The sequence below is a fragment of the Dreissena polymorpha genome, chromosome 4, assembly GCF_020536995.1.
Source record: "Dreissena polymorpha isolate Duluth1 chromosome 4, UMN_Dpol_1.0, whole genome shotgun sequence".
Classification (NCBI taxonomy): Eukaryota; Metazoa; Mollusca; class Bivalvia; order Myida; family Dreissenidae; genus Dreissena; species Dreissena polymorpha.
Genome location: NC_068358.1, coordinates 113,173,914 through 113,192,859, shown reverse-complemented (window position 1 = coordinate 113,192,859; position 18,946 = coordinate 113,173,914). Strand labels below are relative to the sequence as shown.

Sequence of the window (18,946 nt, the reverse complement as noted above, 5' to 3'; positions counted from 1 at the left end):
ATCCTAACTGTTCAAAGTCTGGAGCACAAAGTTACAGGGTGCCTACAGTCATAATTATTAATGAGTCTATTATTCTTATTTTGAAATTTGTGTTTAACCCTTTGATTAGTCCACAATACCAGGATGAACTAGCATAATCAAGGTGACATTGCAATATAATGAATTACATTGTGTGTTTTTAAGTGCTTTAACCAAATACATTTCAGATAATTCACTTTCTCAAATGACACCTAGGTACTTGGCAGAATTCTGATATTGGGATTCAAAAAAACAAATTGACAAAAAGTGTTACAGGAGAAACCAGTGTTGAAATACCCCACAGGAGCCTCTATTAGGAAAACGCGATTCTTATTCAGCAGCTCAAATACATGTATGGCCTGACATGTACCAAAGTACACATGTGTCAAGATTGCTGTGATGTCATTACAGACTATACGTCAGTACTGAGTAAACTGAATTCAGTTAGCGTGTAGTCTCTGTCATGGGTGGATCACTGAATGGAAGTTGAAGATTGAAAAGAATTTTGAATATGGCAAAATAGATGTGCGCATTAATAATATGGTATGCATTTTTTATTGCTGTATTTATATCAGCTCTCATCTGCAAATCAAATGAAATATAATTGCGTGTGCTTGAAATAGTGATAAAGTAGTGAAATTACACGTTGATCACTGCGAATTAAAAAAGTTGAACAAACTGTTTTTCCTTAAGAGTTAATGTTTAAGATATATACCGGACTAAAGTGATGAAAATACGTACAGTACTGAAATGTTACAGTACCGGATTACATGGGCATTTAAGAGGCCAAACCTGTAGAAGGGACTTACCTTTGTGGTCACAAGTTGCCTGGTCGTTGAGGGAATGAAACCCTTTTCGATTCACAAAGGAAGGCTCATCTGGACCACCGGGAGAAATGATACGGACGTGTGTGCCGTCGACACAGCCTATATCGCCCGGAAACCCTCTCATTTCAAAGAAACCCGTCATCACTCGTCGTCTGTCAGCGTCAGTCATGGGAAACCTTATCACCATATCCTTAAGTGCAAACAAGCTGTTCGTCACGTCGGTCACAACTAGGGACACAGTTGCAATGTCCACGCCGAAGGTGTCTCCTATTATCTGGAGAAAAGCCCCGGAAGCGAGAAACCTCAAAGTCAACATGATCCGTTGTCGAATGGTCAGTGCCTGGTTTCGTCGCGTCCGTCTTCGTAATGTTGTGTAGTGTTTTCACCCGGTTAGCTATTCGTGGGTTTTAATGCAATTATCACAACCGCTAGCAAAGATAATATACTAGACTACTCACATGGGCATCGACTGGAATCCACGTCTGGACGGCACCAATCGTCCTCGTCGTCTTCGAGGGAACTTGTCGGCTTCACGCGTCGGCTCGTCGGGTACACTCGTCGGCTCGTCGGGTGCACTCGTCGGCTCGTCGGGTACACTTGTCGGCTCGTCCACGTCACGAAATGGCACTATACATGTACTTCTGGGAATACACTTCCAGGCAAACACGTACTTAAACACACAGTCACCGGCTTACATACACAGTCACAGACTCACTTATATCTTCTGGGAATGGCCTTCCAGGTAAATACGTGTTGAACGCACATAAAATACAATATAATACAATACGCACAGGCTCACAGCTAGACACTGGCTTACATACACAGGCTAAACCCCCTGGAACTACTTACGTACTCAGGGTTACACGCACAGGTTCACAATTACAGGCTCACAGTTACCGACACACATATACAATACAATACCATATAATACAATATAAACTATACGCAGGCTCACTATTTCACACACAATACTCACATAGGGACATAGGCACATAAACACATCTACTCACCTCAACGTCCCATGCACAAGAGACCGTCCTATCTCGTGCTGCCCAGCATGCACTATATCGATTTGTCGCTGGTTCCCAGTCACGAGGTATGTGCGCGTTTTGTAGGCCGGGCACCGGCACAACACTCCTCCCACTTTTCTCCTTTTGGGACGACGCCACACAGCGAAGGAATCGTACCGGAGCTACCGATGAAGTAATAGTGCCCCTCGCGTAAGCACCTTGACCTAACACCTCAAAGTCAGGTCTGCATGCCGGCCAGCTTTCGTCCGACCTCTCTTTCTGCGCAACGTCTGCAATATACAACAACTAAAATTAATTCATCTCCATTAAATGTCAATAACCCCCTTTTCATAATCTTAGAATAATAACCAACAATAACCCACAATTGGTTATGCCTTGGTGCAAATATGCTTGCTTACAAAATGCAAAGACATGATAAACAAAAACAGTTTCAGTGAATTGCTAATTTGCACAACTATGAAACTATACGCTTTAACCATAAAACCATAATTAAATTAAATCAATAGTCACTGTGACTGCTTTTAATTTGATGATGCATATAAGCCTAAAATTGTGTAAAAACAAATCTGCCAAAAAATTCGCCTTCTTTTTCAAAACAAGGTCCTGTAACTCATGTCCTTTTCTTGTCTACACAATGAATGGACAGGAGCACCCACCTTACAACCTATTTTCACAAATTTTAACAAATAACATAAATGCGACAAATACATCCGCTTTGCAGCACACATGAGAAGGTCCTCACCCCCACATGGAAATGCATTATCTACAATAAAAATCATCTTGGTTATATTATACAATCACAAGAATTTTAACAAAGGGATTACAAATGCGTTAAATACATATCTAAGTGGCAAAAGGTTAAAAGTATAAGAATAAAAATAATCTTATTTTTGTACAAGTATAATACCTTTAATTGCTTTTAATGTTACAAATTCATTTTATTGACATTATCTGGAGGGAAATACAACTAAAATAAAACAAAAACTATTGTACCCACTACACTCCTCCCACTTTTCTCCTCTTGGGCCGCCGCCATCATGGTAATCGTACAGTCGCACCCAAGGCAGAAAAGACAGAGACTCAAATGGGACTATGATTTCCCCCTTCCCGCAGGCACAGGAGTGCCTTTGCCAAGCGGGGTACATACAGACCGCTGCATTCTAGCGGTTAGTGACCAATATGTTTCTTGCATATTTAAAATTCCATCAAATTAGTAAAATAAAAAAGAACATTCTTGTCGGCTATCGTCTGACAATTACTTAATCAAGAAAAAACATTATTGTTGGCTTTCGTCCAACAAGTACATTCCCTTATGTATTAGAATGTGGAGATCCCACTGAGAAATAATGTACTTTACAAAAATAAAAACAAAATAAAGTGTACATGCACCTGGAAACACCTCCGACCATTAACAAAAAATGAAATTGATGCATCATGACAGTTGCCGTCAAGCATGGTCACATAAAAATTCAAAAGACCTGCAAATATTGTTTAAAAGAACAATTCCGGGAAATACCACTTCCGGCCACAAACAGTATGGAGTGTGACAGTGGTCGTCCGACAATGTCACATCCGACCATAAGGGAAACCAGACTTCACGGGAAATAATGAAACACATCCGTGACTGTGCAAAGCACTTCTTAGCGCGGTAATACAAACATTACAGGAAGTAAAGCGCGGACGGCACAAGATAATTTGGGACGACACTTTATGCCTATTCATTAAACCCTCATTTCGCAGAGCACTGCTCAGATTAATTTCAAGTTTATAGTTCCAACAATATTGCAATAAAAGACTGGGCTTAAATTGAGACAATAGGACATATATATATATATTCAAAACAATCTAATCAAATTAATCAAAATGTTTAAGAGAACTATTACTTTTATACTCCGCGTACTTTAGGTAATATTCATTTATTGTATGGAGGTAGTATATGTGGAGTTCTTATTAAGTATTTGGGCATACTATTATGATATAAAATATATCTCCCAGGAAACAATCATCAATCATTTATAAATGAATTTATTTAATGAACTTTGTCTTCATTCATCCATTAAAATTTTCAAAATTACTCTAGAACTTAGTTTCATATGAACTATGCTTTTACTATAACTACAACTAAAGTAACTACTACTACAGCAACAACTTTTACTACTACTACTACTTCTACTACAACTACTACTACTACTACTACTACTACTACTACTACTACTGTTACTGCTACTGCTAATACTACTACTACTACTACTACTACTACTACTATTACTACTACTACTACTACTACTACTACTACTGATACTGCTACTTCTGCTGCTGCTGCTTTTAGTGTTACTACTAGAGTATACCCTTACTATAAAAAACATTTTGATACAACAATCCTATTTCAAATCTACTTTTATAACAAATACTACTACCACCAATCATAGTGTTGACTTTAAATTGTAAAAATGCAATATTTCCAAAAAACATTGAATATGTCTTAACACAAGCAAATAATACATTAACAACACCGCGAATAGGATAGAGTTTCCAGTAACTAAACATCAGAGTAGTAAAGAGGATCACAAAAATAGGTGACCATACCGCTGTTTAGTATTATGTGACTGCAACGTTACTGTAATTGTTTAAATTGGGGGAATATTGTATTTTTAATTGTTTTCCTAGTTTTACTAACAATTAACCTCGCCATTTACAATGTTAGGCGGAACAGATTTTGGAAGTTAGACGCTCTGGTGGTCGCCAACCTAATTTCCAACGCTGGGACCGCTCCCAGCGGCGAGAACTAGAGGGTCGCCACCCTCTTAAGCCACGCCTAACAGGCCTTCGAAATTCATCCTCCCTTCTTTTGTCCGGGGCAACTCGGTATCCGGATGCGCCGACCCCTCGGTTGTCACCCGCGGCGATTCCGTATCCGGTCGCACACTTCCGGCGGTCCGCCGCAGCGACATCAGCCGGATCCACATGTCCGGCGGCCGGTTTGGCCCCATCTCCAGTGGCCGACCTGGCCATCTCTCGCGCTGCCTGGCCAATTTCCCCTCCCTGGGCAACTTCTGCCGCCTCTCGGCTGGCTGCTTCCGCAGACTCCCCGTACACCCGTTGTACGCGAAATGCATCCACGCACACAGGATCCCCATGGTCTCCTTCAGTGATATTGCCAATGACCATCCCTGGATCACGGACGACATCTGGCACAGTTGGCTGCACCAAGGGAACTGCATCGTGCACGTCCTTGGCATGCTGTGGGACTCCCCTCTCAAGGTTCAAAACCTGTCCATCAAAAATAATGGTGGCCTCTGCCATATTAATGATGGCTCTGCCTTGATTTACCAAAATGTCGAACCCAAGAAGCATATCGACATCTGTCGGAGCTACATGCAAATGCTCCCGATACCAGCAGTTGCCAATCTTTAACTCAACTGGGCCTACGACAAAACTCGGCATGGAGTAGTCCCTTCCTGTCATCAACAACTTGACATCACCCAGCTTGGGAGGTGGCTGCTTCATGGCCTCATACATCCGATCAGAGATAATACTGACCTCTGCTGCCGAATCAACCACTACGTCAACCACGATATCTCCCACCTGCACCTTCATGCAGAACTGGAACACCGAACCTGGCTGGTTTTCATGAACCACTTCCGGTTGACCCGACTGCTCATCCGCTACCACTACGGGCGCTTTCTCCTCATGGTTGGCCAAGGACATGGTATTTTCAAGACAATTCCGCTGGAAATGTCCCAGTCCACCACACTTAAAGCAAGATATGCCCCGCCGCGCCATACCAGGATATTCGCCCCAATTAGACCCATATCTTCCTCGCTTGGATCCCTCAGGGCGGAAATTTGAATGTTGGTATCCACTACGATACCCGTTGTTTCGCCAGTTCCCGGCGCTCCCATGGTAAGCATTTGAGCCGGATCCCCTTTCGTAGGCATGTTGGTTCCGATGCCCACGTGGACCGCCGCGGCTCCAGGTGCCTTCTTGATAGGGATCCTCGGCCGCACACTCGCCATAGCATCCCTCGTGAACGTCGGGACGGAACAACGGAACCGGTCGTTCGACGCGGCGAACAGCATCCGGGGTCCCACAAGGGCAGGACAACAGTTCCACGGCACCCTGCAATTGACCAACCACCTGGCTCAACTTGTCGAGCGCCGACCCACTCACCACCTCTGGAATTGGTTCCTCGCCAACCGCGTGAACCCATCTCAAGTCCTCCTGCTCATCCATTTGGGTAGGGGCACATGCAAATTGAATGTGATGGAACATTCTAATTTTTTCAATTGCCTCTCCTATCGACTTTGGTTGCTGCATGCTCACCTGCAGGCCTGCTTCTCTGTCATGTAGCCCATAGCAAAACTTTGCCACTGCCTGCTCGGTGGCGTATGTTTGGGGCAGATCTCGGAATGCCTTAGTGGCTAGCGTGAGTACGCGATCTGACCACTCATCCAATGATTCTCCTACCGCCTGAGAAATCGCCTGGAAACGCCCTTGCGCAGTAGCAGGGAGCTCTTTTGCGTCGAAACGCTCTTCCAGACGATGCAGTAACTCCTTATAAGGGACAGTTTCCCTTCCTTCAGTTATTACTGCATAGAAATCCGCAGCTTTTCCCACCAAACACCAAACCAACCCATCGGCGCGCTCATCATCTGACCATTTGTGCAATTTGGCATAGCGCTCACACTTGCCCCGGAATACTGGCCAATTGCTACGACCGTCAAACTGCAAGTTTTTAGGTATCCGGGTAATCACATCCCGATTACTCGGAGTAGCAGGGTTTTGTGTAGTTGCATGCAGGAGTGCAACAGGAAGGCTCGATATTACAGGCGGGTTGATGAGCGTCTGCGTAGCCGGCTGATTAGGTATTACCAGTTGGTTGATGGGTACCAACATAGCAGACTGATTTGGTATGCTAAGTTGGTTAACGGGCGCCAGGTTAGCAGGCTGATTGTACATGCTATGTTGGTTAATAGACGCCAACGTAGCAGGCTGATTGTATATGATAGGCTGGTTTATCGGTACCTGGGGTTTTGTAAAAAGGGGCAATGGTTCCCTCATTCTAACCTGAAGCTCTTCCCAGCAAGCCGTGATATCCGCCTCTAAGTCGGATATCTGGGCGGCCAGCTCGGCCTTTACCTTTTTCTGGGCCTCGCGGAGTTTACTCATTTAAATTACTATTAACTTAATCAAAATTAATACCTACATAAAAATGGCAATTAGCCTACACAATTAAAACTAAATTGCCCAATAATTACCAATTAATAAAATCGCTATCGCTGTTTTTTCTATAAATAATCAATAAAAACTGCAAATAAAAAGCACGCCGCTTTAACTTGTTAAGCACCAATTTCCCGGGACCCAGTTTACATTCGCAATAACACTGCTATAAATAGAATTGCCAAGGACAAAATTCGTGCCCCGTAAACTTCTATTTCCTCGGACTTCAGTTACCGATACATCAGCAATTTACACTGCTATATACAGCAGTCAACCAAACACGTTTTTTCATGAACTGCTGCGCACAGAATACGCGCCAACTAATAACGGAAACATTGCAAATAAAAAACACGTGGCCGTCCGTTGATTACACAAGCAATGAACCTGTTACAAACAGCATTGGACAATCACGTTTTTTAACAAATATTTCGCCAACTGATAACACGGCCGGCGAATGTGAACAATGAAAAAAACTATGATGCCGTCTGTTTTTACACACGACTAAAAATAGACGAAAAATGCGTGCAACTGTTAAATTATAGAAATAACGTTTTAAAACGAACACAGAACTTTAAATTAAATTTGATGCGACGGTCCAAACTAAATTTCACGATGCCGATGTATTTGCAACAAAGTTATATATAGAACTAGCCTAACCGTTAAAACACAATTACACAAACCCCACCCGTACTACCATTGTAGTGTTTTCACCCGGTTAGCTATTCGTGGGTTTTAATGCAATTATCACAACCGCTAGCAAAGATAATATACTAGACTACTCACATGGGCATCGACTGGAATCCACGTCTGGACGGCACCAATCGTCCTCGTCGTCTTCGAGGGAACTTGTCGGCTTCACGCGTCGGCTCGTCGGGTACACTCGTCGGCTCTTCGGGTGCATTCGTCGGCTCGTCGGGTACACTTGTCGGCTCGTCCACGTCACGAAATGGCACTATACATGTACTTCTGGGAATACACTTCCAGGCAAACACGTACTTAAACACACAGTCACCGGCTTACATACACAGTCACAGACTCACTTATATCTTCTGGGAATGGCCTTCCAGGTAAATACGTGTTGAACGCACATAAAATACAATATAATACAATACGCACAGGCTCACAGCTAGACACTGGCTTACATACACAGGCTAAACCCCCTGGAACTACTTACGTACTCAGGGTTACACGCACAGGTTCACAATTACAGGCTCACAGTTACCGACACACATATACAATACAATACCATATAATACAATATAAACTATACGCAGGCTCACTATTTCACACACAATACTCACATAGGGACATAGGCAAATAAACACATCTACTCACCTCAACGTCCCGTGCACAAGAGACCGTCCTATCTCGTGCTGCCCAGCATGCACTATATCGATTTGTCGCTGGTTCCCAGTCACGAGGTATGTGCGCGTTTTGTAGGCCGGGCACCGGCACAACACTTGGCTCCAACAGTCCCACAAGTCGGTCAATGTTGTCCGTCGAAAACCTATACCTTCGGCGCACTTCGTCGTCCATTAAGTCCGTCTCCTGTCTGTCGACTCGTCGAAAAAGTCGAGGTCTACGATGTCTGACCATATGAACGTCCGCCATGTTTGTTGTGGTTAAAATGCAGTTACCCAGCTAGCATAGGTGGGTAAAAAGTTACCGCGGTAAGTGCGTGGTAATTTTTTTGTAAATTGTTTATACAAATGGTTTAACCATGGTAAGCTGTCTGGTTACCGCGATAACGTGGTTACCTTGCGGTTAAAATGTTTATACAATTGGCTGCTGATAACCTCAGCAATGAAGGTGTATCATGTTTGACTATTTTTGTACATATATTTGTGTATATAACTACGTTGCACAACGTGGCTCGAACGTTATATATTATAATGTTGAGTCGACGAACGTAGAGCAGTATTGCCACCAAGCTGCGAGGCGCTCTGGATAAACTGGACTTAATGCATGCGGGCAAAGTGTTGTCCCAGATTAGACTGTGCAGTCCGCACAGTCTAATCAGTGACGAAACAATTCGCCTCAACTGTTTTATCGTTTTGAAAATACTTCACTTAAACGAAAAATCCCATGAAAACTGAACATTTTCGTGCAAACTGCACAGGCTAATATGGGACGACACTTTACGCACATGCATTAAGCCATGTTTTCCCAGAACGAGGCTAAAAGGATGCCGTTACGAAGAAAACGTGCATTTATGTAGCACAAAGTAACAATACAGCCCAACGTAGAGCAACATTGTCTTAATCTAGCACTTGAAAAACTATAATACATTTAAACCGTGCACAAAGTAGAACAAGTTTTTCTGTAAATGTCACAAAGTACAACAACTTTGCCTTTACGTATCACAAATAAGAATAATTCTTCCTTCACGAAACACAACGAAAGCGCTCGCAGGTATTTGATAAGAATCAACACAATCATTTTTGTTGATCTCCCTAAGTTACAGCATGTTTATTGTTCTTGTAACCCCCTAATACGAACCTTAAAGTTGAATGTCCGGTACGAGATCATATTCTAAAAAATTTGTTAAAATATGAGTTGTGAAAAATATAAAGCTGCGATAGAAGATATTCACACAAATGCAACATGGAATTTACTCATACATTTGAGCCGCCGCCCGCGCTCAGTGAACATGGGGCTATATGCGTGTGCGTTAAGAGTCGTCCCAGATTAGCCTGGACGGTCCGCACAGGCTAATCAGGGAAATGAATTTTCGTCTTAACTGGATTTTCGCTAAGAAGATACTTCATTTTAATTCTATAAATTTGAGACTTTCGTCACAGATGTGCAGACTCACATGCAAATCAAGGACGAAACTTTACGGACGTGCATTAAACGCCGCTTTCACAGAGCGATCCTCAAATGTACTTTATGACGTATTGGACCAATACAAGTTGAAAGTACTCTCCAACCCTTCCTGTTGAGAATATGTTGAAATTAACCCTCCTTCTAGGGCTTCTATGGCAGTCGGGTACTTGAAAACATCCGGGTTGAACGAATACTGCAAACTGCGAACAATACCAGTTGCGGTCGCTAGTTACGAAGTTGGAAGATCCTATATGTTTAGTGTAGATCTGTTCAACAAGTGCACTTAAATTATCTTCTTTATCATAAAAACAGTGTTTCTATACGAATTATTCTTAAATAAATTGAAGTGCCGCACAAAAAGCATTTGTCGAGTCGAGTATTATATTTTATAAAAATTCATAAATGTCGACATTTGAAAACGAAGTAAGCAAGTTAAAAAAGAGAGTCTTCAAAGTTGAAACGACAGTTATAGCTAATATAAGCGTTATTTTTGCTTCTCCACTAATAGTAAGAAAACATATTTTTGCATGACGATTAATATTTTTCTATACATTCCATCGTTCTTCCATGTACTATTAACTACTCTGTTTTCGCAATGTATTATGTGTTCGCAATTTTAAGTATTTGATGTTACAAACAAGGAACCGTTTCCTTTGAATGGAACTGGTAATATAATTTCGTACAGACTAACCACGGTCTATTCTTTTTGCTTGTATGGAATTTTTCGTTTTTAAAAAGTATTTCCAAAACCAAAAGCTAGTCTATACGGAAAGGGTCGTCCCTGCGATACTACACGCACATGCATTAAGCCCTGTTTTTCGAGAACACTGCTCACTAATGTACAGATGTCGCATTCGCAGCTGTCAACAATCAAATTTAACTTTATTTGATTTCAGCGAAGCGTTTATAAAAAAATTCCACCCGATAAAAGCATGGTTGACAACTTAACAAGGTATACATCACGTGTATTTGTTTCCATAGAGCGGAACATATTTTAATGGTCAATAGTTTTTATGAATGAAACCTTTGGTTATTATCCCCACGCTTTTTGAAAAAAAGGTGGGGATATTGTGGTTATCTCCGCCGTCCGTCCGTCCGTCCGTCTGTCTGTCTGTCCGTCCTGGCCACTATCTCCTCCTACACTAAAAGCACTAGAACCTTGAAACTTACACACATGGTAGCTATGAGCATATGTGCGACCCTGCACTATTTGGAATTTTGATCTGACCCCTGGGTCAAAAGTTATAGCGGTTGGGGTGGGGCCGCGTCAGAAATTATCACTCATTTTTTTAGGTTATTTTACATTTACTTCTTTATTTCTACACCGATTCACTTCAAATTGATACTGGACCTCTCTTATGACAATACGGTCAATCTCAACCATGCATGGCCCCATTCCCAACCCTGGGGCGCCCCGCCCACATAGGCCACACCCACCAAAAATTTCCATTTACTATAATTTTTTCATTTCTACACGGATTCACTTCAAATTGATACTGAACTTTTGTTATGACATTAGGGTCAATCTCAACTATGCATGGCCCCAATCCCAACCCTGGGGCGCCCGCCCACATAGGCCACACCCACCAAAAAATTCCATTTACTTTAACTTTTTCATTTCTACACGGATTCACTTCAAATTGATACTGAACTTCTCTTATGACATTAGGGTCAATCTCAACTATGCATGGCCCCATAACCAACCCTGGGGCCCCGCCCACATAGACCACACCCACCCAAAATTGCCTTTACTATAATTTCTTCATTTCTACACCGATTCACTTCAAATTGATATTGAACTTCTCTTATGACAATACAGTCAATCTCAACTATGCATGGCCCCATTACCAACCCTGGGGCGCCCCGCCCACATAGACCACACCCACCCAAAATTGCCTTTTACTATAATTTCTTCATTTCTACACCGATTCACTTCAAATTGATACTGAACCTCTCTTATGACAATACGGTCAATCTCAGCTATGCATGGCCCCATTACCAACCCTGGGGCCCCGCCCACATAGACCACACCCGCCCAAAATGGCCTTTTACTATAATTTCTTCATTTCTACACCGATTCACTTCAAATTGATACTGAACTTCTCTTATGACAATACGGTCAATCTCAACTATGCATGGCACAATTACCAACCCTGGGGCGCCCTGCCCACATATGTCACACCCACCAAAAATTGCCTTTTACTATAACTTCTTCATTTCTACACCAATTCACTTCTAATTGATGATGAACTTCTCTTATGACAATACGGTCAATCTCAGCTATGCATGGCCCCATTACCAACCCTGGGGCACACCTAGGTCAAACATTCGGCGTGGGGATACGCGTCGGCCTCTGCCGCGCCATTTCTAGTTCTGAATGGGAACTTTAAAATAAATGCATCAATTAATAATGACTGTTATGACGTTTTCAAATAGGACTTCCGCTTTTTTTACATAGTCTACCAAGCGTTCCTTTTGACGGCCTTCTGGCGATTACTAGGTTATCAATCTACAAATACAAACTTATTGCATCATAGCAAATAGTATCACAGACACAAATCTGCCTATAATAATTTTAATATACAGTGATTGTATGATGCTGCGTTTTGAATATTTTATCATTGTTTTATTAAATTTGTTGAGTCATTTGTCCCTTTTATTTATTGTATCATGATTGAAAACAACTTTCTTTGATTATTGATATCAATATTTTAGTAACCGACTGACCACGAAGATGCAAGTAAGAAACCATACATTGAGAAATGAATGACGTTTTTGTGTGGGATTTTTTGGCAAAATTAGCAAACACGATATCATGCAACACTGACCGAGATTGACGAAAATCAAATCAATACTGATTGCATAAGAGCCTGGACAACATGTTGAATGTTAACAATACACCAAGTAATACTTTGACATACTTTTTAAGCATATATAACCTACATTCGAATTTGACCTATATAAACGAGATGCAAATCCTAAATAAGATTGGTGAAGATCGGATGAATATTGTTCAAATTAGAGCCGAACACCATGCCGAATGCTGAAAATGCATTAAGTGACCATATTACCTAGTATCTGACACTACATGGCCCATCTTCGAAATTGGCCTATATATCATCCAAATTCAACTTCTGACAAAGATTGGTTAAGATCAGATAAATACTGTTTAACATAATATGTTCCTTTTTTCCAAACTGGCATATAAAAATCAAATAAAACAACAAATAATAAACTTAATAATCTATTTATTGGCTGCTACTATACTACCTCCAAAACCAGTACCAACAAGAATACGTCTCAGACATAACATTCAACAACATGAGTGCATTATGTAGAATGCGTATAAACATGTTGTGAACCAAAAAAAGAAATCCATGCTTAATTTATGATTGGTTTTCTTTTTATCATTTATCTAAATAAAATGGTAGTTCATATTTTCCTTCTAAAGTACAGCAAAATTTAATGCTGTCAAAATTCAACAATGTTTACTTGTAAAATTCAACAAATGTCAATAAATAACTCAAAAATAGTCTGATTGTAAATCCTGTACAATATGCACAGCAGATCTTAATGATAATCTTATTTGTAAAAGTTAGGTGGTGCTTACAAGAATGTGAAACGAACCCACGGGTGGACTTAATAATTAAAGTGCACATCAATGAAAAATGCCCCATGGTTTAAAATAACAAGAGTAATTGACAAAAGACTATTATAAAAATTCTTATTATTGACATTAAATACAGGTACAATCAAGACAAAAAACTTTGAAGAAACATTCTATATGATTCAAAGCAATATTTTAAGAATTTAAAATTGAACACTGAAAACATTTACAATAATAGTATAACAATAACAAATAACTATCAATTGATACCAATAGAAGCAGAAATCTACATCAAAGCTACCGCCTTACACTAATGCAGTGATGTCCATAAGGCAATATAACAAAATATTTAAAGATACTTATACAAAAAAGGGCAAACATTCCGTTAAAATTCCAACCAGAGGTATGCAACTTGCCCGGTTCAGTCCCCTTATGATAGTTAGCGAGTCTGAAAGCAATAGCTATGATACTTTAGGAGTTAAATGGACCAAAACACAAAACGTAACCAAAAGTTAAATTATCTAAGTATATAAGGGGCCATTATTTTGTCAAAATGACAGTCAGAGTTATATAACTTTGCCTGCACAGTCCCCTTATGATAGTTAGTATTGTAAGTGTTGCAAGTATGAAAGCAATAGCTTTGATACTTTAGGAATAAAAAGAACCTAAACACAAAACTTAACCAAATTTTCAATTTTCTAAGTATGAAAAGGGAACATAATGCTTACAAAATGTTTGGTATAGTTGTCTGCTCATGTTTATAGATTCGAGTTATTTTGGCAAAGAAGTATGCAAAATATAAAAGCAAAATGTCAAGGTAGATAGAAAATATTTGAGAAGGTACGCAAACTTTAACATAGATTTATCAATAATATGCATATTCTAAGTAGAAAAGGGGCCATAATTCTTACAAAATGCTTATTACAGTTGTCTGCTTATGTTTACAGGTTGCGGTCATGTTGGTAAAGAAGTATGCAAAATATGAAAGCAATATGTCAAGGGACATAGAAAATATTTGAGGTGGTACGCAAACTCTAACAATCCAACGCTCACGCAGATGTACACACCTGGGTGAGTAGGATAGGCTATAGCTCCACTACATGCATATATATTTCATGTATAATAGTTAAGCTAAAAAGTCAGACTAAAACAAAAAATGTTTTTGTCATAAACACTATTTCCCTAACGACGCCACTTTGAAGCTATATATTTGACCTTTAACCTTGAAGGATGACCTTGACCTTTCACCACTCAGAATAAGCAGCTCCATGAGGTACACATGCATGCCAAATATCATGTTGCTATCTTTTATATTGCAAAAGTTATGGCAAATGTTGAAAGTTTGACGCTAACACACAAACAAACCAACAAACATGGCAAAACAATATGTCCCCCACTATAGTGCTAGGGGACATAAAAAGAAACATTTTAATTTACAGTTTAACAAAAGGGCCAAATAGCCATAAATTATTCACATGAGTTGCACCAAGCATGTAATACCATGTACTATGATGTTTGTGCAATGATGCAAAAGAGTATTTCAAAAAGTTTTCAATTTGACCTGATGATCTACTTTTTGACCAGAGGTGACCCAGTTTCAAACTCTTTTGTGATTTCAGTCGATAAAATGTTCTGACCAAGATGTATGCTAATTGTGCTATAAACGTGGCTTCTAGAGCGTTAAAAAGCTTTTTCTTCAATCTGATCTGGTGACCTAGTGTTTGACCCAAGGTTACCCAGTTTCAAACTTGACCGAGATTTCACTCATTCAAATCTTCTGACCAAGATTTATGGTTATTGCAAATAAATGTGGCTTCTAGACGGTTAACAAGGTAATTGCTGACGAAAAATGCACGACAGCCCCCAAACCTATAATATCAGCTATGTTCCATAACCCCAAAACCTATGATATCAGCAATGTTCCCCGGTCCAAGAACCTATATAATCAGCTAAATCACATGGCCCGAAAGCTATAATATCAGCTATGTCCCCAAGCCCCAAAACATATTTAATCAGCTATGTCTCATTCAGCACACATTTTATAGACTTAATTTGTCTTTTTCAGATGTAAATGAACACACATTTTATAGACTTGTTTTGTCTTTATCTGATGTAAATGAACACACATTTTATAGACTTGTTTTGTCTTTATAAGATGTAAGTGAACACATATTTTATAGACTTGTTTTGTCTTTATCAGATGTAAATATTATAAACACACATTTTATAGACTTGTTTTGTCTATGTCCCTGGCCCTGTAACCTCATATCACCTTTAAAATAAAAAAGAATGTTAATTTAGATTAACATAAAACTCCCGAACAGCAGCACCACCTTGATTGTGTTCAACTTCAACACGGTCTTCATCATTGTCATCATCCTCCCGTACATCAGCATCGACTTCTTGTTCATCCCCATTTTCCATCAGAAGATTATGCAGGCGGCAGCACGCAACAAACAAGGCTGCACACTGAAGTGGCTTATAGGGCAGAACACCCCCTGATTGATGTAGACATCTATAAGTAAGGAAACACATAATGAATTCTCCTTAAACTTTCTATTCTCCATTGAACTGGTCAGTTCTGAGATTAGCATCAAATTGATATTATATATTCCAGTAGATCAACTGTTATTATTGTCCGAATATTTGTATTACATTTCAATTGTTGTATTGTTATTTTAACATGGTAGACATGAAAACATGTCTGTGATACACTCATAATACATGTTTGCAGGACAAAAATTGGAGATTCCCAGGTAATGAAGAAAATGCACAATCATTTTTAATTTAAATATATAATAAAGTTATAAATATAGCAATTAATGCTTTAACAATTATGTTCCGTGCATAACATTTTTATTTAAAGTACAAAGGGTATTAATTGGGATATTTGATTTCACAATATATTAGTCTGATATGTAAAATAAGAATATCTATGATAGGAAGAAGAAATCATTTTTTGCCCCCGGATGGAATGATCGGGTGTATATTGTTTTTGGCCTGTCTGTCTGTCTGTCATTCTGTCCCAAAACATTAACCTTGGTCATATCTTTTGCAATATTGAAGATAGCAACTTGATATTTGTCACGCATGTGTATATCATGGAGCTGCACATTTTGAGTGGTGAAAGGTCAAGGTCATCCTTCAAGGTCAATGGTCAAATATATAGCTTCAAAGCGGAGCAGTAGGGGGCATTGTGTTTCACAAACACAGCTCTAGTTATACCTGAATCTTGACTTTAATATTCCAAATCCCCGTTCCACAACTTCCCGACCCCTCTTGTGTATGCGGTTGTACCGCTCTTCCTGTTGGGTACGGGGATTCCTTATGGGGGTGAGTAGGGAAGGACTCAGGGCGTAGCCACTGTCGCCCAGAAGAATGAGATTTGCAGTAGCATCAAGATGTCCCTAGAGTGAAACATGTAAAAATCAAATCACAACTTATAAATATAGGATTTGGCACGAGTTGTCATATCATACCATATTTTATAAAACCAGTTCAGGAATTTTGTTAGTAAGAGAGCCTTTGACAAGCTTACTAACGAATTTCCTGGACGAGTTTAATTAAATATGGTATGATATGACGAGTGTCAGATCTTTTTTATCACATGCGTTTTAATGAGCAAATTAAATAAATATTTACGCAAACATAATGATAAATCCGGAATGTTGTTTTCATTTCGTGACGTCATTTGACGTTGCAACGTCATTTCAGCAAAATAACAAAATGCGATTGGTCAATAAACGAAAACTAAACCAATAAAAACGCTTAAAATGTTGTATTACACATGTGTAATATAAAAAAATATGGTATTAAATGGTAAAGCATATGATAAATAACATTATATCACCTTTGTATCAGTAACATTATATTTATGTCATTTTTTACTGTGTTCATTTTCAAGTCATATACAATTGTGTTTATAATCTAAAATGAAGATGATAAAAATAAATATACATATTGTTTTCAGTACTGCAATTTAAAAACAGTATCAGTTAATTATAGTTGTACTAGTAATGCATTTTTGGTTTGGTTGTTTGGATTTTACGTCGTTTTTAACAAAAATGTCATATCACAGCGGTCAGATTAATTTGGCCAGTTTTCCTCTGTAAGCCTTTGACTTCTTGCTCACATTGAGTAGTGGTGAGCGAATGATACTCAGACATGAGTAAGAGTATCATAGATCACAACTTTTGTACAATTTTTGGTATTTTCATACTTTTCAATTATTAACAATATGCAACAGGCAATAGTGTTATCCCATTGTGCACTTATAATTATGGTAACTAGATTCTGATACATAAAGAATTATTTATTTTACCTTAATTCTTGAATTGTCAAAGACCGCTCCATCATGGGTAGACCCCGGCCATCTCGCAACAACATCAATTAACCTGAAATGCATTATTTCTCAATTAATGACCAACTTTAAAGGATACGTTTAGAACAAGCAATTAGCAGAATAATAACTAACAATCAGTGGAAAGCAATTTTGACAAATTACCCCTGAGTTCAGGTCTGATATTAACTCATATTTGTATATTATGGTTGTACCACTGAAATGTTTTGTAATATGTCAAACTAAAAAGGAAATAGGAGAAGTGTTTTAAGATATTTGTACTTTACCATTGTAATGCATTTCACAACAAAATATGATCTCATAATTAAAAACATAGTTACTACATTAATTTAAGAGTGTATACATACTTCAAACTGGTGTTAACTATGGCCTGGCAGTTGATGGCGTGATAACCTTTACGACAAATGTAGACTTCCTCATCTACAGTTGGAGTAGTGATTGGGATTAAGGTCCCATCCACTGCTCCAACAAGATTTGGAAATCTACATTTGTCGTAAAAGGCCCTCTTCTCTTTGACAATGTCTTCTCTGTTCATCGGAAACCTGTTTTTGAAAAATTATAACTATAAGAATATGTTTAAGCGGTGATGAGTCTTAAATGATAACCATTTAACCATTAATTTTACTATGTTATCAAAAACGATGATATAATCCAAATTACCAATACATGTATATAGAAAGAAGATACCTCTGAGAATGCACTGTATTTTAGGAAATGTTCATCGTATTAATCACATTTTTATTTATTTTCATTATATGTGACCAAAGCTGGGAAAATCAGTCTTGTGTTCAAAAAATCACATTTTGACTTTTTTGCAATTTTGGATTCTCTAAACATTGTAGTTCACAAAAATGATATAGATTTTTTATTTATCACATTCAAAACTAATTTTATGACCTTCCAAAGTGACCAACCCTACATTTTACCGTCACTAAAAGTTTTCATTTAATACAAAAAAAACAACGAAAACATTCAAACAACAAGCACATTGTTTTATTATAACAATAATCTTTCTTTTAGTCAAATACATAATTATAGTGCAATAAACTGACAACAG

At 39.0% G+C, this 18,946-nt stretch overlaps 2 protein-coding genes across 5 annotated transcripts in view; both read right to left on the bottom strand.

The window, feature by feature from the left end:
* Nucleotides 1-8,819, bottom strand: part of LOC127877191 (putative nuclease HARBI1) — a 216,078-nt gene extending 207,259 nt beyond the window's left edge. Inside the window, exons 1-3 of one of the 4 annotated variants that reach the window (XM_052422851.1) lie at nt 7,880-8,425; nt 1,856-2,145; nt 1,304-1,472 (exon numbers count right to left, since the gene is read on the bottom strand). In XM_052422851.1, the coding sequence (XP_052278811.1) occupies nt 1,304-1,472; nt 1,856-2,145; nt 7,880-7,997 (577 nt within the window). In that variant the 5' untranslated portion in view covers nt 7,998-8,425. The other 3 variants (XM_052422852.1, XR_008048285.1, XR_008048284.1) reach the window with 3 other exon arrangements.
* Nucleotides 8,820-13,688: 4,869 nt separating this feature from the next.
* Nucleotides 13,689-18,535, bottom strand: LOC127878997 (putative nuclease HARBI1). The gene is made up of 4 exons (XM_052425576.1): nt 18,237-18,535; nt 17,851-17,923; nt 16,755-16,936; nt 13,689-16,044 (listed from the first exon to the last, which is right to left on the bottom strand). Exons 1-4 carry the CDS (start codon nt 18,422-18,424, stop codon nt 15,822-15,824), a joined length of 666 nt encoding a protein of 221 aa, XP_052281536.1. The 5' UTR covers nt 18,425-18,535; the 3' UTR covers nt 13,689-15,821.
* Nucleotides 18,536-18,946: the final 411 nt, after the last annotated feature.